General features: G+C 37.2%; 1 protein-coding gene across 1 annotated transcript; it reads left to right on the top strand.

Moving 5' to 3' along the window:
* Nucleotides 1-1,456: 1,456 nt before the first annotated feature.
* Nucleotides 1,457-10,724, top strand: LOC141616981 (protein SEEDLING PLASTID DEVELOPMENT 1). The gene is made up of 9 exons (XM_074434150.1): nucleotides 1,457-1,971; nucleotides 3,429-3,643; nucleotides 4,467-4,617; nucleotides 6,168-6,359; nucleotides 7,112-7,274; nucleotides 7,507-7,730; nucleotides 8,273-8,449; nucleotides 8,527-8,649; nucleotides 10,063-10,724. Exons 1-9 carry the CDS (start codon nucleotides 1,573-1,575, stop codon nucleotides 10,369-10,371), a joined length of 1,953 nt encoding a protein of 650 aa, XP_074290251.1. The 5' UTR covers nucleotides 1,457-1,572; the 3' UTR covers nucleotides 10,372-10,724.
* Nucleotides 10,725-25,120: the final 14,396 nt, after the last annotated feature.

Raw genomic sequence — 25,120 nt, forward strand, 5'->3', positions numbered from 1 at the left:
TCTTGGTGTAATCCTACACTGTCTTGATCATTCACAGGCACGGAAAGTGATGGAAGAAGTCCATGGTGGAGAATGTGGCCCTCACATGAGTGGACCCATGATGGCAAAGAAAATCACACGTTTGGGCTATTATTGGACAACAATGGAATCCGATTGCATCAAATATGTAAGACATTGCCACAATTGCCAAATCTTCGGGAATGTGCAACATGTCCCTCCTTCATTGCTTTACACCATGACATCTCCCTGGCCATTTTCTGCTTGGGGAATTGACATCATCGGAAGATCACTCCCGGAACAGGAGGTCACCTGTTTCATCCTAGTAGCAATCGATTATTTCACCAAGTGGGTAGAAGCGGCTTCCTACACAGTCTTCTGACCCAAGAACGTGGCAAAGTTCATACAAACCAACATCATCTCGTCGATTTGTTGCTCACATGAGATCATCAGTGACAATGGATCACATTTCCAAGCTGAGACTGAGCAATTGCTAGCCAAGTACAAAATAAAGCATCACCACTCCTCACCATATAGACCACAAATTAATGGGGCGGTAGAGGCGACAAACAAAAACATTGTCACAATTCTCAAGAAAATGATTGACAACTATCGAGATTGGCCAAGCAAGATACCTTTTGCTTTATGGGGATACCGTACATCTGTTAGGACGCCCATTGGGGCCACCCCTTTCTATTTGACCTACGGCATGGAAGCTGTACAACCAGTCGAGTTAGAAATACCATCCTTGCGTATTTTACTCGAAAGTCAAATCCCAGAAGCCGATTGGAAGAAAGATAGATATGAAGAACTCATCCTCCTGGATGAACGAAGATTGCGTGCATTACATAATGTGCAAACATATCAGGCACGTATCAAACGAGCCATAAACAAAAGGGTTAAGCCAAGGAACATCAAAGAAGGAGACTTGGTCCTCAAATCAATTAGAGCTCTTTTACCTGTCGATCCACGAGGAAAGTTCAAACCCAACTGGGCCGGACCATTCCTAGTCAAGTCCATACTTCCAGGGGGTGCGGTTAGGATCACAGACTTAAATGGGAATGAATTTGCCAACCCAACAAACTTCGACCAACTAAAACTCGGGGTGTGTGTGTCGGGAATTCTAGTCACGATTATCAAAGTCCAACACACGAAAGCAATAAAAGTAAGCAATACGATTTTTTGAAAGTAAGAGACAAGCAATATCAAGCTTAAAGGTGAGAAGCAGTTTTCATTGACTAGCACTCCTCATAAAGGCAAATTTGATAGTACAAGATTTATAGCAGGATATATTGAATGTGCAAAATAGCGATACATTTTCTAAACGCCTAAAAACGTATCTTAAACTAAAAACTAAGCTCAAAGATTCAAAACACAGGAAGTAGTCTTTGAACACTAATAGAAAATAAAAACAAAAATGAAAATGCATAAGTGCATGAAAGAAATCCCAGCGTTGTCCATCTTCCTAAATTTATTAAGGCCAAAAGAAAAAAAAAAAAAAACAAAAGGAAATCCCCAACTGAGAGAATCGAGTCGATAGCAAAGACAAGTAGATAAGAATTTGTGCAAGTGGATATGATAATCGTGACTCCCAACAACCGCGCCTTCCTTCGTCAACCCACCGACAAACCCAACTTCCATTTCCCGCCAAAACAACCCTACTTTCTACACTACCCGCCAACTCCCAATTTCAAATTCAATTTCATTCACGGCCACCCGACAAACTTCCCGGGCATTGTTTATTGCTGTTCGGGTCCGAGTGACTCGGTTCCGGATGACGACGAATTGGGCCGTATGTTGGGCTTGTTGCCGGACGAGATGCGGCGTTGTATTAAGAACCATCCAGAAGTTGGTGAGCTGATTGAAGTTGTATTGGACTTAGGCCGTAGACCGTTGGCCCGTTTTCCTTCCGGTGATTTTGAGTTGTCGGATAGTCCGATTACTTTTCAGGATCTTGAGTTTGCTACTTCTCAGGTATTTTTTTTAATTAGGGTTTTGTTAGCAGCATTACACGGTAGTGTTATTAAGTACTCCGTATGTGGTTATTGTATGTCGTACAACGGTCTTACATTAGATTGATTGTATTCTAGGATTTATTCGTCCGAGTTTTGCTGTTGTTGTTGGTTGGAAATTATCCCTCATTTGTGATATCAACTCAGAAATTGGAGTTTCTTTTCATAAGATAGAGTAATAGTGATACGATCCGTTGCAAATGTCCCACATTGGTCATATAAGAGACTTGTGTGGATTTATATCGAAATGGCTCTATCACACTTTGAGCTAGCTTTCGGGGTGGGTTCTCCCATTACCTGTATCAAATAGTAGTTAAAACTTAAAATGCAATAAATTTTGGTATTATACTCGGTATTTGTTGACTTCAGTTGTTGCTTACTTGTATATCAGCTCCCAAAGCTAAGGAAAATGGAAGGTGTGCTGTACTAGGTTTTGGAAAAACATTTTTGCGTTATAGTGCCTCTGAGCCTATGCTCTATCCTATTTGTAATTATATTGTCTCCTTTTTGGTATTGATGGTCGAATTTGATCATTTATATGGGTCAAAGTTACTGCAAATTTACGGCGACAAGATAATTAATAAAATGGAACCCTTGGAGGGAATAACTTAAAAAGTAGTAGACTAGAAGCTTAGGTTTATGACATTTGCCCTTTGTTATCGTCTCTTTGCATTTGCTGTAATAAGAGGGGTGTGAGGTATAGTTAATTGTCGGACATGGAGAGCACCCAAATCGTATTGGATTAACTTTTGTACTATGTTAGGAGTACAAGGGTTGTTACTCTTGTGAGGCATGTTTGCTTTAATGGAGTGATATGTGACGTGTTATATGCTATCATCAAGCAATGGTTTAGTTAGGAAAATGGGTAGGCTTTTGTGCAGCTGGGTATAACATTTGTATATGCTACTGTATGACAAATGACAACTATTTTGCTACGATTTTTTTTTTTTTTTTTTCTGAAGATAGAATTTTCAGTGCGAAGATTACTAGAAGTACGCAGGCCTTTTTTAATCAGCAAATAGGTTATTGCAAGTTCAATGAGGTGGGAGATCAGAGATGTGGTTGTTTACTTGTTTCAGTTCAGTTACCGCGGGCGGGGTTAATCCTTTCTTCATATTTTGTGGTTATTTTTTGTTTGAAAGAAATGGCAAGGTTATGGTGACAGATACGTGAGAAAGCGTTCTAATAAATGACAAAGCATTTTGTATCTTGAACATAAGCTATGGGTTCCGGTAAAATGCAGAGATGTTGGCAACTTTCATGGATTATCAACTAAGGTGGACAAAATTATGTGTGTAGATTTATTTTTAGTTAGTTGGCGTATGGTTCTATGGATATTTGATTTTTTTTGATGGCTAATATATCCAGCCTTCCAGATATGAGTATGCTCTATTGAGCTAACATATCTTCATGCCGCAGGTTGGTGACTTTGCTGTTGACAATCGAGCAGGAATCAGCCGCACTTTGCATCGAATCAGTGCCATCCGGAATAGGAAGGATGCAATCATCGGTTTAACCTGCCGTGTAGGCAGGGCAATAACAGGAAGTGCTGATTTATTACGGGACTTGGTAAAAGATGGTGCTTCACTTTTGCTCATTGGGCCTCCGGGAGTTGGGAAAACTACAATAATTAGGTCAGAGCAATTTTTCAATTATTCATTATAGCGTTAGATATTGCCTGTTAATATGTTCATGATAATTAAAAATTTTCAAGAGACAAATTTTCCTGTCTATTTTGCACTGGGCTCTCCATCTGTATAAATCTGTATTTGCTTTTTTTATTAAATTAGTTTCAGTCTCAGATAGGCTTTTGGCGGGTCTGTTCATTAGCTTTGATTCTGTATATAATCAATTTCGCTGGCTGATGAAGGATGTTACTATTACTAAGGCTGTAGTCATGTGCTTGTTGTCTTATAGACTGACTAGGACATTATGATCCTATTTAGACATGCTCCTACTAACAATTTTAACAGCCTTCCACCGAGAAAAGTTGTGGTTACCTATGTTGTTCACTTTAGAAGTATGTTACTGTAAAGGTAGATGAAGAAGGTATTGCCTCAGTGGAGTTACCTTAGCAGAATCTTGAATGAAATTCTTAAATTTCAGAAATTATATGGTGAATAACTTGTGAATATTACTTCCAACGTACCTGTTACTCCCCATTCCCCACTAAAACTTCTGAATCTCCACTCATTTAAGACATTGATGTTTACCTGTATACGCTAAAGCCGTCTCTTATTATTGAGTGAGTTGAAATGTAGAGAAATCGGTCCAATTTCTTGTTGTTTTCGGCACATGTTTTAATTAGCTGACAGAAAAGTGTCATGAAGGGAAAAATGGCTATTTTTGTTTTGTCAACTTTTTCAGCCCCTTTTCTTTTTGTTTGATTACCAATATTTGGGCATTCAGGATCATTCTCATGCATGAAACCTCACTTTTTTCTTGGTTTTTGTTTAGGGAAATAGCTCGCATGCTTGCTGATGAATGTGGAAAACGTGTCATGATTGTTGATACTTCAAATGAAATCGGTGGAGATGGTGACATACCACATGCTGGAATTGGAAATGCTCGACGAATGCAAGTACCACACTCAGATATGCAACATATGGTACAACCTGATACTGCTTTGGGTATTCTTCCTCTTGGATTACATTAGATGGATATTGGTTTTTTTTTTTTTTAGTTGGATGCTGAGTTGCTGACTGATATGAAAATTTTCCTACAAGGGAAGAAAGAAAAGGGCATCTGATAGCTGTAACCTAGAACTCTAGTGTACTGCGCGTCATGTGAATGGTAAAAAGATAAAGCGGAGGTTCAAATCTGTGTGAGAGTTATTTCAAGTATTAATTGATGAAGATGGGAATAACACTTCTGTTTTTTCAAGGACACAAACCCTTGCACTGTAATGTGTTTGCCATTTCCCTGTGAATCTTGAAATCCAGCAATTAAGGAATTTCTACTCCTGGGTTTTAACTTTTAACAAGAAGGCGATATCGTCTAGAGAGAGTATAGAATTTTATCGAGTAAAATAATGAGCGTTTAGGAGAAGGGTTTGCTTCTGGGGCTCTAACAGAAGTTCATTTTCATTCTAAGGGTTTGCTTGGATTGTTCATTTTCCTTCCAAGGGGCCGCTTGGATTGGGGTTAATAATTTCCTTTATGGGGTAGTTGTTAACTTGTTACCCTCTCTTCACCTCCATGTTCCATCCACGACAATTATTACAACATATTTCGCCTTATTAATACATCAGCAGTCCACAATCCTAGCACACCCCAATATAGAATATGAGTTTCAAGGAGCAGGTAGTACAAAGTTACTTGCACTTGATATTTTTACTAATTTAATTCGGAAAAATTGGGAAGGATTATTAGGCATAAGGGAAATTGTAAAATTTATGTTTTAGCAGTTAATCTTCCTGGTGATCCGTGCTACTGCAGGAATTTCACAATCATGCTTCTCTGTTTATGTTTTTTTTTTTTCTTATGCCTTCCATCATTAGTCTAATGTGTTTATTCATTTAGCTTCTCTCTCTTTGGTATGTGACCTGATCCTTCTAATTTGACCAAAGCTGATGAAAATAATCTATTTCACGCAGTCTTGGATTTTCCTGCTCCTTTATTTTCTTCCCACTTATTCATTCATCCGTGTATTTGATGGCTGGTTATTCTTTATCAGCTGATATGTCTGGGTTTGATAGAAAACTATGACATTCTACGGCCTATCAACTGATACTTGTAAGAAGCCACACTCATTTCATATGAATCTAGTGTTGAAAATTACTCCTCTCAACCTAGCATATGCAGTAGTCGTTCTGGTATCCAATTTTGTCTGTCTTGACCAGTAGTTTACGTTTCTTTTTGAGGCATGTTTTGTGCGTTGGAGACCCTAACCCCCTTGCATGTGCTTCACTGCTTGCATGAAAACCAAGCAGAAAACAAACATAAATTATTGGCTGGGACAGAGAGAGTATGTTTTGGAATGCTCTGTTTGTTTTCCTTTCATCTTTTATGCGCCCCTAGTGATCTGTAAAGCAATAAGTATTCATCAATACTGCTCCTTCCTCTCCACTCCCCACGAGTTCTATTGATAGTTTGTGGTGGTTGTTTGCACGCTGATAAGATTTTGGTCAAGGAATTATAACTGTTTTCTGTTTTACAGGTTTTGATTGAAGCAGTAGAAAATCATATGCCTCAGGTAATTGTGATTGATGAGATTGGCACAAAACTTGAAGCAATGGCTGCCAGTACGATTTCTCAGCGTGGAATACAGCTGGTTGCCACTGCTCATGGAATAACAATTGACAACCTGATCAAGAATCCTGCTTTGGATATGCTTGTTGGAGGAATACAGGTTCTGTTAACAAAATAATTAGCATCTGACATTTTTATTTTTAAAATTGATTCTCTATATATGATCATACGGCTAATTGCAAGAATGTAACATATGCTTAAGTGGATTGTTTGGTTTACGGCTTGGCCCATGTAACTTTAGTAGCGCTCCAAAAGTCCAAAAGAAATATCACATTAGCATAATCGTTGCATGGTTTCTAGCTTGATGTTTCGCCTGTTGTTTTTATGAGGTATTTGACATTCCAATATGCGCATTATATAAATTCTAGACATGCTGGCTGCAGATGGATTACTCTTAACAATTTTTTGAAATTAGTTCATAGGTCTTCTGGGGGTTTTGGATGCAAATACTCTTGTTAAAACAAAAAGGGACAGCAGAGCAAACTATATTTTCTTTTAAGTTAAAGTTTCTATGCTTGAAGCCAATTTCTAGAACTAAGGAGCATGTATCACGATGGATTCAGAAAAGCTCTGACGAATCCAAGGCTGCTTCTAATTATGTAATATAAGCAACAAAATGACATTGCTGTTATTACGTAACTTATGGCTTTTGTGCTTTTGTCTCATAATATTAAATGCAGAAATCATATTATCTTTTGGTTTTAGAACCTTTATTTTTTCTCTTTCTTGAACTTGTTCGAGCTCCATTTATTTCTCTACTCTATTTGCAATTCAAAAAGTAACTTTGTTAAGTTCAATCTTTTTTTAGTTTTTGATTAAAGGTAAAAATCAGTACTTGTGTTTACTTGATAGAGTGTAACTCTGGGCGATGAAGAGGCTAGTAGGAGACGGGTTCAGAAAACAGTTCTGGAGAGAAAAGGTCCTCCAACGTTTCGTTGTGCTGTTGAATTAATTTCAAAAACAGAGTTGCGAGTTCACAAAAGTTTGCAAACGACAGTTGATGCCCTTCTCGCTGGTAAGCTCCTTTTTGTGGGTCAGATTGTAGTTCAAGTATGACTCATTTTATTATTATAATATTTTCATAGACATCTGAATTATGGAATATGAATTACTGTAACTTGGCAAATCATATGGTTGAAGGTCATTTCTTTGAAAGATTTAGTAAAATTATGCATGCCAATTTTACTGGTTTTTGTAATAAAGTTGTTAACGTATTATTTGACTCCTAGTATGAGTTGTTGATGCAGGTCGATGCCCTGAATTTGAGGTACGCAAAATGGACTTTCAGGGACGAGAAGGATCAGAAGGAGAATCAGTTGTACCGCACTACAGTGGTGAGACCATCCAAGCTGTTCCAAAAGATGTTTCTTCAGCAATTGTAGAAAAAGACAACAGCCAATCTACTTTGGATTCTCCCACAACTGAAAACAGTTTGGTTACTGGAAGGCCTATTCGAATCTTTGTGTATGGGGTAAGATATTATCCTGTGCAGTATATCATGCATGCACTCATGACCAAATTTATTACATCGACCTGTATGATTGCTCTGTAGTTGGGGACCCTGCTTTACAAGTCAACAGTAGCAGTGAGCCTGTCTTTGTACGGAAGAAGATAGGAAATAAAAGTGGAAGCACTGTGCACAGGCCCAAAGATAAATAAAAATGGGGGTAAAAGAAAGAGGATGTTGAATATGATATACCTTAAAAAGAAGGAAAATAGCTGTAATGTTTAACTTATTACAAATCTATGGAGTAATAAAGTAGGAAGGAGGAGAGGGGAGGAAGTGATGTGAGAATTTTATTTTTGGCAATAAATGCATCAAGAATTTCATTGTAAGAGGCTAGAATCATTTTCATGTTTCCTCAAGTGAAGAATAGTCTAAATGTCGGTTAGTAGATTGTTTATATTGGGTAATTGGGCATTGATCATGCAGAGTAGTAGCTTAGAAGCTAATTTTTTTTTGCAATGCAAACAGTTTAGTTCTTGAACTCATCATTACTCACGTACTTTTAGATATTGGAGGCAACTATTGTACAAGGGATTCAAAAGTTGAATTTGGATGATGCAGTTGAGTTGACCGATAACATCAGTGAAGCAGATGTTTTACTTGCTTTGCAGTCCAAGCTCAAGAAAAATCTAGGGATCCAAGCTGCTGCCAAAACTCATGAGAAACCTGTTTATGTCACAAAGGTTGTTCTTTGCTATTGGTTTGGGTTCTATGTCCCTTTTGAAAAAAATAGTCATTTTGAACTCTAGATATCGTGCAGACCTGCTCTTTGGTTCAAGTAACAAAAGCACTTCGCTCGTTAATGACTGAACTTGAGGACATTTCAAAGGATACTGAATCACAAGAAAGGCTAAATCCTTCAGAAAGGACTGACGCCCTTGAGGTAATGGCGTGATGAAGATAATGTAAGCTTAAAATTGATTATGTGTATATGTTCTCTTCCTAACTCATGCTGCCAGCTTCAATAATTCCTCGTCAAAGTACTGTTTTATCCTAATTTATGATTAGTGATGGTCTCCAAGTATAATTTACACGTGTAAAGGGAGAAGATGCCTTTGTCTTTTATTTTGAGTTGAGCGTTCTTGTTGTTTGGACTGTCATAATGGTTATTTCCTTTCGTGGAATGATCACTTGATTTTGCAGGATTCATATTGTTATTGACCTGTTTGAAGGGGGTATGAGATGGATTGAAGTTGGTAGACTAAGGATGGATGGAGAGAAAAAAAATACAGATGTATTTGATTGCAAATGACCTGACAATGGAAGCGAAACAAAATGTTTTTTCTTACATCAAAAAGAAAAAAACCTATTTTGTTGTTTTGGTAAAAGGTGAATTAGACATCAAGATCAGTGATGGAAGTGAAACAAAATTTAGTATTTTGTTGTTTTGGTATAATTCACCTTTTATCAACCACGTCAATTACTGATCTTGCAAACCATCGAGTACCTTAAGAAAAGTTATGGATTAAGGTTATCAGTTGAAGAAGTCTTCAGTTCTAGATAATGACAATGTCGAACCGCATTAGCATTGGAAATGTAATTTTGCTTCTGAACTGTCAGTTTTTTTTTTTTTTTTCCTTTTATGATTATTTATCCCAAATTTAGGAGGGTAAATGAAAGGAAACGAGAAGTAGTTTGACAGATATCAAAAAAAGAAGGAAAAAAAGCAAGTTTTGCACGTGTATCCTTTGGTCAATGCCGGGAAGCTGACCTTTTTCTCCAGAAAGTGAGTTTGGGTAATTCTAGTCCTAACAATGTATCTGGAAGGGGTTGGAAAAAATAAATGACTAGGAGTGTTTCGCAAATCTTGGAATTTAAAAGTGAGTATTTAATAATTGTTCCTTAATTTATAAGGGCTGGAGAAAGGGAGGTTGTCCATGGTGAATTGATTAAAATCATCGTAAGGATTCTTCATAGCTAATACGGAGTACAACTTTCGTAGCTTTATTTGTAATATGGAGGCTTCATGGTGCCTTCCTTTCCTCTTTTTTTTCATTGATGGTTCATCTTTATTTCATTTTATTTTTATTTTTACTTTTGTTTTTACCATGCCTTTGGCCATTGTGATGGATTCATGCCTAAACAGTTTTGGATGATGATTCATGTTAGCCGACCCCAAATCATGTTGGGACTAAGGCTTTGTTGTTGTTTGTCGTTGCTTCTTTTCATTGACTGTGTCAAATGATGATTCATGTTAGCCGATCCCAAATCAACTTGGTAGTGAGGCTCTATGGCATTGCAGTTAGAACGTTGAGTGTTCTTAAATTTCTTGGTTTTTTTTTTATTTGGGTTTCAGGAGGCACGGATTGCCATTGAAGAATTGGTTATCCCTGAAGGTGAAACTGTAGAGCTGTTGCCAAGGCCATCCTACATCGTGCTTCTTCAAGCAAAACTTGCTCGAAAATACCATTTACAGTCAGAGATCTTAGGCACTGAACCAGATGCGCGCCTTCGTATCTTGCCCCTTTATTCGAGTATTCACGGCAAACAGATGGATAGGAAGGCAGCTGACTTTGAAAATGCACTCGAGGAATTCATGCATACCAATGGTAACGGAAATGGTTCTTCACATTTCACTGATAGGCTGCCTATTTTACCTGACTGACCATCAAGTTGCAAGGAACAATTTAATCAGATGGAGCTGTCAATGTATGTAGGGCTCGCTGAGCTGGCTCATGTGATGCTGTTCCTATATACTTGTGATACTTAGATGTACAGTCTTGTACACAAGTAGCTACTTATTCTGTATCTTAAATATTTGTGTAAGGACTAAGGAGGTTTTACTTGCACATTATTCTAAAACCTTGTAAACCTATAGGGTTAGATAACATGCAGTATTACAATTTATTAGCATAAAACCGTCATGCACGAGGTTTTTGATTCTGTACACAACCAGAATCTTCGCTATAGATTGTAAAATCTACCTGCCATTATAATGATAACTGTACAGTTTGTGTTTCTTATGTTTCCAGTTTCTGTTTTATCATGGTAGAGAGTTATTCCTATGATAATTTTGGATAACCTTTGAATGGTTTTAACTTACTCTGGTTTTCTTTGGCATCTCAATTTTGAAACCAAATTTTAACTTGGTTTCTTCCAGGCGCTCAGATTTTACAACCATCCTATTCTGACTGTTGCTTATGTCTTCATTATGACTATCTGCATTCAGGAATGTTGTCTAACCTCTGTTGCGTGCTGCAGACATCCTTCATAGAACCATTTTTTTTTTAAATTATTATTTCCATTTAATGGATCCATGCTCAAATAGGTTTTGCCGAAGACGGAGAAACAAGATACTCGACACTTGACTGAGGTTTCCAAACAGGATATAAAGTTCAGCAAGAGCATGTATGTCTATTGTTCCAAAATTAGCTTCTTGAGAAGTGAAATGTTACTGCTTAGTACCAAAGTTTTCTTCATTATATTTTTCTTTTAACCGAGTCATATATATCGACCCCAAATCATTGGTACTAAGACACTGTTGTTATCCTGAAGTTGTTTTCGTTTCTTGATTGTCAGGCGTGCAACATTGCTATTTCGTATTTAGAATAAAAGAGCCAACAAAATGAAGAAAAGGAGCTATATTATGAGATGCTCATCTATGACCTCCCCAGTAAGTTCTCCTTTTGTGGCTTTTGAGGTTTGAAGTGCAATAACAGATTTTAAAATTGCATTGCATGAAGTAAATCCAAGATACTAAAAGTCTCCTCTCTACTATTTATGTCTAGTGTAGCAATAATTATTTTGGGGTTAATGGCACTAATCCGCCAAATGGAGCATCTTAAATCCCACCAAGAAATTAAAGCATGTGAAAAAAACAATATTATCATGCCTGTAGTTTGTGGATAAGTATTACGTAGTACTCTGTATGTTATTAATCTGGCCAACCCTTTTACAGTTTTACCAGGTTAGCCTCTTCCCGAAATCTGACTGATTAAGATTAGACCGGGTAAAACTGACTTTATTAGACTTATCCTGACCAAATTATGAAAAGAACTATCCGAACATAGATCCAAAACAACCCTGCTCGAAAACAACTTCTCAGAAATGACTTAAGAGTTAAGACGACTAATCAGAAGCAAAATTTTAATAATCACGAATCGAAAATGAGCCAATTGATCAAAGGATACTATTGATTCAATAGTATTGAACCAAATGACCGAGAGACAAACTAACACAATAACAAACCCCAAGACAACGGAACCTGCAATTGGCTTACTAGACCCGAATGACCCATTTGCCGAGTGTAGCTTAGACCTTGTTTGTATTTTAGGCTATGCTAGGTCCGTACAACCACTTAATCCTCCATGGACCCTCCACAAGATATAGTTACAGCTTTCACAATATCTTATTGGTTAAAGTAACGTGAGAATACCTCGTTAGCTCAAGTGCTTTATCACTTTACGCTACACCTGAAATGGATGTATAGGAGTCAAATACTTTTTAATCACTTGAACGACTGTTACCATATATAAGTAGAAATAGGATTCTATTAGTGTTAGTTTGTCAACTTCCATGTACTATTTTTTAGTGACCTGTCCATTTTATGGTATTAATAAATCTGGAAACTGTCAGATAAGCCGACGTTGAGGGCAATACACTAAACTCTTTATCAGTGAATGATCTATTTTCTTTGATAATGAAACTTTCGGTTGAATTTACACCATTTTCCTGGTTTGTGATGCCTCCCTTTTACTTTTATTGAATACTCACCTTGATGAAATGATTTTATGGTCTTTTCACGTGTCTTGTGATGGGCTACGCCAATTTTCAAATAACTGTCCAAACCAGACCATAGGTGATACCCGGAAGATATCAGTTTATGGTTTTCCTTTGTCTTTATGGTCTTTATGCTGAAAACTTTGTGAGTTTCCGACACATGGGAATCTCCCGGTGTCATACATATGCATGTCTCAGAGTGTTCGGTGGACATGTGTGTCCGTCCTACCGTCTTTCAGAAGTGGCCTACCTTGATTTTCTTTGTGTACAATGCACATGTCATTTTAATAGAAAAAGAAACATCATAATTTACATATGAAACCGCCCGAACACTTAGATCAAATGGTAAGGGAATGATATCTGACACAGTGTCTGTGTCTGACACGTGTCGGAGTGTCGGACACGGCTATTTTGGGTGAATTTTCCTATTTTGTGGTCTAAATTGAAGTGTCGAAGTGTCCGACACGTGTCTGACACGCGACACAACAGTTAAGTGAAGTCTCGGAGTAACATAGCTATATAGCATAATTCGAGATCTCAAGTTCAATCCGTAAGAGTTCAATACTGTTAAAATTCAACAAGTAGGGTTAATCGCTCTTATGATCATACCATGTTCAACTCCGGACTAAAACGAAATATGTAAACATATAAATAACGTGTGAAACTCCCATTCGTATGGACCCAGGGCCCGAGCTGGATTTCTAGTATAGTAAGTAAATAATATGGTTATACTTGCAGAGTTTTCTAAGAAATACTACACCATTACTTGAAGCATAGTGTATAAAAGTACATGAGCTTTATATATTGCTCTATTTTATAGGCACTAATTTATAGAGCCGAACAGCCGGACTGAACAATGGAAGTGCATTTTTTTTTTAGGAAAATGGCTTATCAGGTAGAAAATAACCAAACAGATCCTTCTATTCTCATCCACTAACCAAGTCGGTTAAAAGAAGAGAGACATAAATTTAAGAAAAAAAAAAGTGATCCTATTATGTCTTTATGTGATTCTCTTTTATAAAGCTTTATATCCATATAATATAGTCTGAAATTTCTTCCATTAATCTTTCAAATATGGAAACTTACTAATAGTACTGTTATTATCTGATGTTGGTGGATGTATTGGTTGGGCTACACTACTAGTGTTTGACACGGGTGTTTATTCGGTTGTTGAATTCGGCTATTATATGGAAGTTACTCGACCTTTTGGCTGAAAATGAAGTATCAAAGTTTTATAATGGGTTTACCCATGTGCTAAGTTCGATTTCTTGACCATCGGCGGAGGGATTATAAAGAGTCTGAAATTAACTGCACAATTTCTACAATATGAGCTGCATTTGCTGAAACCTAGCCTTTCCAAATAATCATGAAAAGGAGTTGGTAGTTCTTTTGTCCCAGGCAATTCTTTACGTATTCCATTCATAGGTTTCTCCGCTAATTCTTAAGGTTTCCTTTTAAGCATATTTTTACCTTGTTATATCACCAAAGAGCCTTTGCAAAACCCATGTGTAAGTGGACCCTGAAAAGTTAGAAGCAAAAAAGTAATTCCGTAAGGGTAACTTTGTACGGCGTGATAAACGTAAAGAATTCCCCGGGACGGAGAGAGTATCCTATGGCAATTCACTGTTGTATAATCTAGTCATGGGCGTTGCTTATGCTTATCTTGTGCCACTTGCTGGAGCTGATGACTAAGATTATTTCTAGTATTTTAACTATACTTTCTGCACATATTTTTATTGGCTGATGTAATTTTGACTTTGTGCCCTGGTAAAATATGTGCTGTCATTTTCTATGTTTGGATTTGAGCTGGGCACTACGTTTTTTTTTTTTTTTTTTTTTTTTTTTTTTTTTTTTTTTTGAGGGAAACCGTTGTGAGTTTTAACATTCCTTCATTGCCAAGGAATTGAACTCCAAGTGTTTCGGTTAAGCTAGATCAACCCATAACCAATTTAGGTAAACGCTTAAGAGTAGAGTGTTGAATTGTTGATGGGAGTTTTACGATGTACCAAAAATTGCTCAGGGTTTTTGATAATCTAGATATGATGGAATTTGTCCTCGGCTTAGTAAATCAAGTTGCAGACTGTCTGTGTTCTGTAATTTGATATCAAGCTAATTTTATGCACAAAGAATAGCATTTCTTGGTTTCTTCTGTTAAGTTTGTAGTTACAGTATCCCAGTGTTTTATTGGAGGTATTCGAACATTACGGATTCCAGTCTATGGAGTGGTAATTGGGTAAACTGTCGTGTGATGAATGTTGTTTCAGATTTGGATTTCTTAATGGCTCAAAAGAGTTTAAATGTCCAGTTTTCTGTTTGATTGATATGTACTCTGATGGCCCTGTTTAATATCACAAATTCTCAATGTTCGTCTACAGCTATAGACGGATAGTGACCGTCTATAATGAGACGGACTGGTTTAATATGCACATATGTTTGTTCATGTGCACAAATATTTATGTTGTTCTTATTTGACTAGAGTTTGTATTTAAGGTTTCATGATTATATATCCTGTATCATTATTATCTCTTAGACCTAAGACCCTTACTTTTAGAAATATAACATTACCCGTAGGGCGCCACTGAGTGTTGCAAATCTCGTCACCACCTCTCACATGCCGACATGTCTATGTATAGAGTTCATCATTTTAGTGGACCTTGTATATTGAATGGGAGAGGATAGTACTGGAATTCTATATTACCTGATGACGCCATCTTATTTTCCGTTTTGTTTTGGACCTGCAGGTTCCTGCCTAGATTTGAACATTGAGAGAACAGGAAAGGTGAGTACTAACTAGTAAACTACTAAGGAGCATGAGCTTCATTTCCCTCTATAACTGTGAATCGTGAACAAACTCTTACGAGTATGAATCTTTGCCGTTAAAGAGGCATCTTTCTGAGTTGCAAGTGGCTATTAAGAACACACTAGATGGTGCATGAGGCTGATCGAAGCTGAGCACATGCCAATGAAGTTGAAGATTAGAGGGAGGGGGTCCTTTGGTCTAATTAGTGTGATCAAACTAATTAAAAATATATATTACCACACTCGACTGTATACTTAATTCTTTTAATGGTAATGTTTTTTTTTTTTTTTTTTTTTTTTTTTTTTTTTTTTAAGTCAAATGACTACTTATGCTATAGACTTAGCTATAGCATGAACAATCCTATTAAGACTCCTTGGACAATGACTAAGGGAGAAACAATGACACAAAGACACTAAAGACATAATTGAGCGTAAAATTGAGGCTGCATCTTGATTGAAATCGCCACATCCATTAATCTGGAGAACCAAGTTCAGACAGTCGGAAGTTGCATCAATATGTCGATATCCATGCTTAACAACGTCCGTACAAGCAAAAAGAAGAGCTGAGGCTTCAGCCCGAAAAGCAGATTTTGCCCAAAAGGAAGTACGTCCAACATGGAAGATAGTTGCAGTACCGTTTTGAAATAACCATCCAGCAGTAGCTTTTAAATTAGGTGTCCATGAGGCATCACATTTTATGCGTATGTGATTTGAGCAAATCACTGGACCAATGATGCATAGAGGAAAATGGTGTCGTAAAAGATAATCCGCATTCACATCTTCTAGATCAGCTGGTTGCAACTTACCCGTGTCCTTACGTCGATCCAGTTCCAGTCGGGTATTATTGTTTGCCTCCATGGTTATAGAAGAAAAAAGATGATAGTAGTCAATCGACCCATTCTGAAAGACGATCATATTTCTAAGACACCAAACATGCCAGAGAGTACTAACAAAAAGTGATATCGACGGGATTGGATTGGGAACCCGTCTGAAGTATTTCAGCCAGTTAATAACCCAATGCTGAATGAAAACGCTATTTCCCACCTGTGACCGTATACCCAGTGATGATGCAGCCCAAACTCGAGAGGCCAAAGGACAATCGCGGAAAAGATGACTCAAGGATTCAGTAGGAGATTGAGAGGGACAAAAAACACAGGAATAACCCCATGGAAGATCCCGTCGTTGTGCTTCTTCCCCACATGGCAATGACTTAGAAAGAAGTTTCCATAAGAAAATTTTCCATTTGTTAAAAACAGGAAGATGCCACATAATAGATTTGCAGAAAACAGTAGTTGAAGAATCCATACGGGTCCTATCCTTTAATGATGAATGTGCATCCCACAATCTTGAGAAAGCCACAGTGTAGCCACTCTTACTAGAGTAGCGACCATTAGAATTTAAATTCCAATAGAGATAATCTGGGTCATCTTGTAAAGGGATAGAAATGGAACACACAAGGGGTGCGATATTCTGTCCACAAATTTGTTGCACAGCATCATAATCCCAATGACCAGACTGTTGTTGAAGCATTGAGACCGCCAAGAAAGGTTTTGCGTAAAGGTCCATATCAGAAAGGGAATGAAGCTGTGCGAGAGAAGAATTTTGAATCCATTTATCCCGCCATATATCTAGAGACGAAGGGAAACCAATCTGCCATGAAAGATGGTTCTGTAACAATTGAATTCCCCATTGAAGTCCTCTAGCACCCCATGACAACGATCCTGATAATGTTAAATCTGCCTTCATAATTGATTCTTTTGTAATTCGATATCGACATCCCAACACCTTACTGAATAAGCAAGGATCCGATATAATCTTCCATCCAAGTTTGGCGAGTAAACTTTGATTTAAACACCCAACATGACGAATTCCTAAGCCACCGTGTTGTTTAGAAGAATGTAGAAACAATCTACTACTCCAATGAACACCTTTCCCCGTCTTGGAACCACCCCACCAAAATTGTGAAATCAAAGCATTAATTTTTGAAGTCACACTTACCGGCATTCGAAATGCAGATAGAGAGAAAATGGAAAGTGAGGATAAAACCGAGGAGATAAGAGTTAATCTTCCAGCAGCAGATAAGAAGACATTATTCCAACTAAAAATCCGCTTAGAAACCTTGTCAATAACCCGTGAGAAAATATCTTTCTTCCTTGAACCAAACTCCGTTGGTAAACCCAAGTATAAACCCATTGTGTTGCCACCAGGAATCTTTAGAATCTTGAGACAATCACTAATAGTACGAAGAGTACAGTTTGGACAAAACGTAACTGCCGATTTAATGGTAATGTTGTTCATGGGACGTCTCCCCTTCTAACCCATTTATCCATGGCCACAAAATTCGTGTCCGGCACAAATCTTTCTTTGATCACCACTAGCTTGACGGTGAGTGCATCTCGAAGTTGTGGCGGACACGGCTTTTTATCTAAAATTTCATGTTTTGGCCTAAAAATAGTAGAGAGTAAAATAATTGATACTAGGAGATGCATCACGCAACTGTATATGCAGGTAAAGTAAAGTATCGAAGTAACACATAACTGAAACTTAACATGAATAAAAACCAAGAGAAGAAGCATAAAATAATATTCCAAAAGTGAAGAGAGATGGGCTTTTGGAGATAGTGAAGTGATTTTGTGGGTATGAAATATGAAAAATATGGAAGGCTTCTTAATGTGGTCTCGGACGGCACTCAACTCTTACGCCAAAATCCACTGTGTATTGAATGCATGAATTAGAATGGAAGATAGTGGAAAATGGAAATCGTCGCAATGCATTATATGTTATTTATGTCCTATTTGACCTACATTTTCAATGCATACCTGTGGAGCTTTCTATATAAACCCGCCTTTCTTTTCACTTGAAACTTGCATACAAAAACCATCTTAAATTTTGCATTCATCATTTGAGCATTACAATGCCTGCACTTAAATTTTGGTTTTGCCTTCTTTCATTACTCATTGCTGTTTCAAGTTTGCATTCCCGTCCCCTACCACCCACATTACCGATCAAGGGTAATGACGAGTTGATAGAACAAGCCAAGGAAATTATCAAGGCGAGGATGCCAAGAGACGGTGTATCTACAAGTTTATATGTCGTGTCTGACCGTTATAGTCCTGGAGGACCTGATCCTCACCATCATTAGTTAGCCCAAATTTAACTTCTACTTTTGGTCGTTATCCTTACGAGTCATGACCGACCAAACTTACTATTTTCGTGGTAAGGTGTTGATTCTAGCCCTCATGCCTCATGGTACCATATGCTCCAACTCACTCACTGAGTTGCCAAATTCGGGTTGCCCAAAACAGCCCTAATATTTTGTATAGTTACTCACATTGTGATATTATTAGTTTAAGTAATTTACTTTTTTTTTTTTTTTAATTCTATGATGACGGTTTCATCCGTTGAGTCTTAACTACTGTATTTAGTTGAAATAAACTCGAATGTAGCAAGTCGAGCTTCGATTTCTAATTACTAAAATTACACTTGTGTAACTAAAGGTACCAACAATACGATGTTAAAAAAAAAAACAGTGTGCACAATGAATACCAATGTAATTCCACTCTTTCATAATGATCTTCAACTTTGTTTTCACACGGTTTTCAAACTACTTCAATCGCAGTTTTCTGCATTTATATGTTACCTATTTTTATTAAAGAATCCATTTTATAAGATTTTTTAATAATAAATGTAAATATTTTAATTTATGTTATAATTTGCTATAGTTTTTATACATTTATGGTCAAAAATTACTAACGTTTACCTCAAAAAGTAAAAGTGGAAGATCATTGTCAAGGACTCAAAGGGGATGTTGTACAATTTACAATGAACCAAATCTCGTCATTTTTAAATTATGTTTTACGTGGAGTTGGTCGTGGACTTGTTTTTTATGCACCAAAACAATTGCTTCGTTACTTCCTCCATTCAACCCCATTCTACCATTTTCATTTTTGTATACTATTCACAAGTAAACTTTCAATTGCAAATTTCTTTTAATATATAAGTGGAAATATATTCATGTGAGATCTTGTTTAATTCGTCTTTACGAGTACATTAAAAATATCCAACTTTTATAATTTTTGCAAACACATAACTAACAATATTTATCGCTTAAAATATGCGTTGGCAAACGTGAAAAAACAAAGTGGTAGAGTGGAGTTGAATGGAGGAAGTATTTGATATGATATTCTATTTTTTCGCTTTGAGGTGTACGTTCACCCATGGACAAGGATTATTTATGTCAGCCGATTCCAAATCATTTTGGAATTAAGGCTCTGATGTTGTTGTTGGTTGAAAGTACGGAAAATGCACGTGGTGCCCTTGAACTTTGATGTTTTGCTCAAAATATCCAATTTTTTGATCCGGAAAACTTTAAGAGGCTATAACTCATGTTTACGAGCTCAGAAAGTGACGATTTTTTTTTTTTTTTTCAAATTGATTATCTTTTCGAGAACTACTTTTTAAAAAAGAATTGTCGAGTTTGGAATTCGTGACCAAGAGATATGGTCACTCAAAGTTTGTTCGGTAAAAAAACTTTGCCGTACAAAAACTCCTAGCCACGGGATCCAAATACGACAATTTTTTTTTTTTCAAATTGTAGTTATCGGAAAGATAATCGATTTGAAAAAAAAAAATTATCACTTTCTTAACTCGTAGACACGAGGTATAACCTCTTAATGTTTTCCGAACAAAAAATTGGGTATTTCAAGTAAAAGAAACTTTAAGGATACTGTGTACATTTTTCCAAAGTAAGTAGTTGTGGATTTCTTTTCATCCGAAAAAAGACGTGTTAGTCATATTGCACAAAATCATCCTAATATATTTGTTTAACTCATATGGAGTCCTCGGACAGAAGGGACCCATATATCATGAAAAAAATTGTTCTAAATTTTGATGTTTGATAGAAGAGTTGACTTTGGTTTGCATACTCCGGTAACTCTCCCTTAAGACTAGAGGTGATTATTTGTGGGTTTGGGTCGGATATGGACGGATTTACACTTGAAAAAATTGTCCAATGGGCTTAATTTTGTTGCCCGTCTTCATTATAGCGACCCATGTTTGATTGTCCAAACTCGTCCATTTAAATAGGCGGGCCGACCCACGGGCTCATGGGCTCAAAATTAAAACAAAAAATCGGTTATCAACTTAAACAAAACCACCTACTACCAAGATCAAAGTAGGTTTATGAACTTTTTTTTGGGCTCGACTTCATTTCCCTTAACTTTACGTAAAAATAATAATAATTTTTTAGTTATATACATTTTTTTATGTTATTGTAGTTGTCATGTAGATAAAAATAGGAAAATATTTTTTAAATCGGGCCTAGTGGGCCAACCTGTAATACTACGCATTTATGAGCATGGAGTACTCGGTCGAGTAGGGTGCACTCGACCGAGTACGTTGTTGGGTGTTTTTAGTCAGGCTTCTGACTTGGGGGCACTCGATCGAGTGTGGGTAACACTCGGTCGAGTAGAGTGTACTCGATCGAGTTTACTCGTTACCCGACCGAGTGTCCGGTCTGGGACGAGTAATTCGCACGGTTTTGATTAAAATGATTAGAGGTTATAAAACATTCTACGGTAGTTCACTAGTCACTTTTTACAATCTAAAACATTTCTAATTACCTCTCTTATCATCTTAATCACCTCCTGAGCAAGTTTGATTGATCGTTGAGCATTTGAGATCCTTATTTTCGTGTCAATCGCACTAGTAAGTTGTTATCGTCGCTAATCAGTTTTATTATTATTAGAGTTTATGCAAACCCTAATTTGGGTTCATTTAGAGGATTTGGAGTAATTAGTTATAGATCTTGGATTGCATGTATATCATTGTATAGGTGACGATTTCGTAGAGGAGCAGTTCTAAACCGTCTTGCTTTGCTTTTGGATTTTAAGAATAAGGTAGGGTTTTCCTACACAGTACAATCATATGGTTAATTGCGTTGGGTGATTGTTGTGATTATAGTATTGCGTATTGTGTTTGTGATCATCAGAGTTGTTAGTTTGGATATTGTGAGCCATGTCGGGAGATGGTTTCACCCCTTGTTTCGCCTCTTGTGTAACACTCCTATTGTAACACCCCCATCTACAAAGGAGCTTTAACAAAACCTTCCCCAGCAGATAAGGGCGTTACCATCTCGGTTGCCCGAGGAATATATAGTAAATATCAAACGTCAATAAAAGAACAATTAAATTATTTAAAAGTTATCAACAAAACAAAAGATACAACTCGTGACACCTATCAACTACGTGATACTATCTCTGCCATGACTCGTGGAAGACACGTCCCTCCAAGGCACCCAGCTAAGCTCCACATATCAACCTGCTAAGACTGACTGCTCACCATAATAGATCGCGGCAGACACAACACAAGAAGAAAATACAGACAACACCACACAAGGTCAGAAGGAACACACAAAAACTAGATACAACAAACATACACCCAACACCTCCTCCAATCGCCATCAATCCTCTGACTGCCCGAAGGTCAAGTCCAGCCAGATTACGGCCGCAACCAGTAATCCACACCGCTAGTGGGGGACCGCAGCCGTTCCCACCTAATCCCCGCTCATCAACACCGAGCGAAAACCCAAGTTCCTTAATGTGCACATCCCCTTGTGACGGGAACCACAAGGGGCGAATCAAGGGCATGAAGCCACTCCCGCAAGTGACTCCACTCAGCCGAGGACGCACCTCGCAAACCAGAGACAAACACACAACCACCAACTACAATCAATCCACACTACCAATCACACTACCAATACAATCAGACACTACAAACAACATACTAAACAACCAACAATACTGAGTAGGAAAACCTACCTTTAGCAATCCGCAACAATAGCGCATATGACCATAAGACGATAAGAAACCACCATAACCACCTATTAAAAACAGTATGACAATCTATTACTACTACCACAACCATAAACAGAACCAAGGAAGACGATGGTGATGATGACATACCTATTGATGGTTTCAAATTAAACCCCGCAAGTGCACGGTTGTCGTTGTACACTATTGAGGGTCGATCCCACAAGGAGTTAGGAAGAGTATTAATCGTTCTAATCCTTAAGCTTAGCTAAGTCGACAATAAAAAGGGTAGGGTATTATTCTAACAACTAAACTAAACAAAACAAAATGCAATTTAACAAGAGAGATGAAAATGAGCAAGATAAGATTAAGGTTTAATTCAAATGATTAAAAAGGCCTAGAACTCGGTTCTCCCACAACGATTCATAATTCCACGTCACGATTCCCTAGACTAATCATTCGGGTAGACAAGAAAGGAGGAGATGACTCTAATTCGCCTAAAACCCCCCTCTCGGGTTCGCAATAGGACACTAGCACTACCCACCAACCCCCCTCTTGGGTCCGAAGGTCGGAATCCCTAACCTAACACCCGTCTACCCTAAGAACATGCATTTCCCCAAGGTGGCTTAGTAATGGCTAAGGTCATTAATCCCTCATCGTTTTCCGGGTCATCCAACTCATTCTCTCGAAGGTCGAATTCAAACACTAGCCTAGAGGTACCTGATAGAGTCAAATAGTATCCGTTTAATTAGGTAATTTAAAGTGAATAAACTTGTCACAAAGCCGGTTTTGAGTGTTAATCGTTCTATTTACCGGCCAATCCACTTTGGTTGTAACTTGGGTCAATTGAACTTGTTTTTGGCATTTGCATCTCAAGAGTAGTTGAAGTGTTTCATGAGGATAAGTTGAGGTGAAGAAATCGTTCTTGTACAAGCCGAATTAGGTGTCAAAACCGAGCCACATTCAACCAAAGTGAAGAAGGAGAGCCAAGAGTAAGCCAAGAGAATAAGTTCAAAGTCAAGAGAAGCAAACAAAAGGAAAATGAAGCCTTGGAATGCACAAAGAAAACCCAAAATGAAGAATTGAAAACTCGGTTTCACAAGGGTCAACTTCAAACGAGTATATCTCGAGTTCCAGACCTCGTATCGACGTAAGGCTAAGTGGAGGTTAGATCTTGTGATCTTAGCTTTCCAACGGTAGGTTGCATGCTTTATTTGACCAAGAAACGAGGGAGATATGGCTTTCGCGAGATTGTGGTGCAGGCTGAAACCGGAGCCTCCGGCCCACACCGGAGCCTGCGGTTTTCCCCTGATCATTACGACGGGGTTTCCTTTTTTTTCCTATTTCCGAAAGCCCATTTGTTTGTGACCTAAAAAGGAGGCTCCTTATCATCATCTAAGCATATCTAATTATTGAATAATTTCAAAGACTTGTGTGTTGAGAGAACTTGATATTTTAGGAAGAAAGGTGTAATCTTTGACATTGAATGTTAATCTTTCTTCATTTTGTGGGTTGTAACAAGATTATGGAAGGCTAAATCCTTCTTTGCTTGGTGTAATTCATCCAAAGTTTCCAACTTTGGTATTGTAAGACTCTTTTAATCTCTTTTTATTTATCTATTGATCTTTCCTTATGCTTATTTCTTATGTTGAGTAGATGAATGTATGAATTGATCACTCTTGCATCTTATTTAACCAACTATTGCAAATTCTAGAGAAATGGTTTAATCTATCTAGGATTAATTGGAGCAAGCTTGTTGTATGTTGATTTGGTTTAAAGGATTCATGCAATAAGTAGGAAATTTTATGTCTTTTCTCATTTTTATGGTTTAATCTTGTGAGAATTGATCATAGCTTCTTATCTCTGCACCACTCTTAATGCTCGTGTTTGATTTGCACTCATGGTTTAATGAATTGTTGGTTAAACTTGAAGGATATACATGGATGGTTTAATTTGTGTATGTTGACATCTTGATTTGATTGTATTGGGTGGATAATAAGAAGAGAGTTACAAAAGAGTCAAACTTTATCTTTGTTGGTTACTAAGGAAGGATTACATCAAGTGCTCTTTAATATTGAATTTTCTTGCTCACCAAGTGTTTGTCATATTGCTTGTTAGAAAAAGATTGCAACTTTACATTGCATTTATATTACCAATCAACTCAAAACCCTCCTTTTGTCCATGTTCATCTATTGTTTGTCATTGTTAATAACCATTGTTTGTTTATAAACTTGTCAGTACCCTCCCTCGGTTCTTCCTTTCGGTCTCAACCTAGGTTAGCAAAAGGTCCAAATTCCGGGTACCCGATTCCCAACCTAACCAACTCTCGTTGGTGGACAAGGGTCACAAATCGACATTACCCAAAATCGGCCCATAAGTCAAATTGATCTTCTAGACTATCCTTACCAATCTCCCCCAACAATTAGCCTTTATGTGAATCAATTGGTGAAACTACTCATGTTGGGTCAAACCAAGTCCTAGTAAAAGACTACTCACTAAACATGATTCTTAAGACAAAATAATTAGTAAAGATGGATTCTTTAAGCAAAAACATGGTGGAAGGATAAATTCTACTAATAATCATGCAATAAACCAACAAAGATTATGAGGAAAGACAAATTAATCTAAGATGGATAAATATTGAACCAAAAGACACAAACTTTAACACAATAAACTCAAAGACTCAATCTTTGGGTGTAAACAACAATGGTGAACAAGGAAAAGATGAACAAGAGAGAGAAAAACAACAATCAAACAACAAAGAGTGAAATTCTAACATAAACAACTAAACAAAACTTAAGAGAAAAGCAAAATGTAAACAAATGAAATTAAGGACAAAAATTATACCAACTCAATAGCAAAGAAAGGAACTTGGATTGAAATAATAAAGGAGAAACCTTCAATCTTCTTACAACCCAATTACTAACACTAATAATGATATAATTATTGAAGAACTTGTTCAAATTAGGGAAAGATTAGCAAAGTAATTAGTAAAGTTTCAAACTTGGAGAATGGAAATAAATTAGA

The sequence above is a fragment of the Silene latifolia genome, chromosome X (genome assembly GCF_048544455.1).
Source record: "Silene latifolia isolate original U9 population chromosome X, ASM4854445v1, whole genome shotgun sequence".
Classification (NCBI taxonomy): domain Eukaryota; kingdom Viridiplantae; phylum Streptophyta; class Magnoliopsida; order Caryophyllales; family Caryophyllaceae; genus Silene; species Silene latifolia.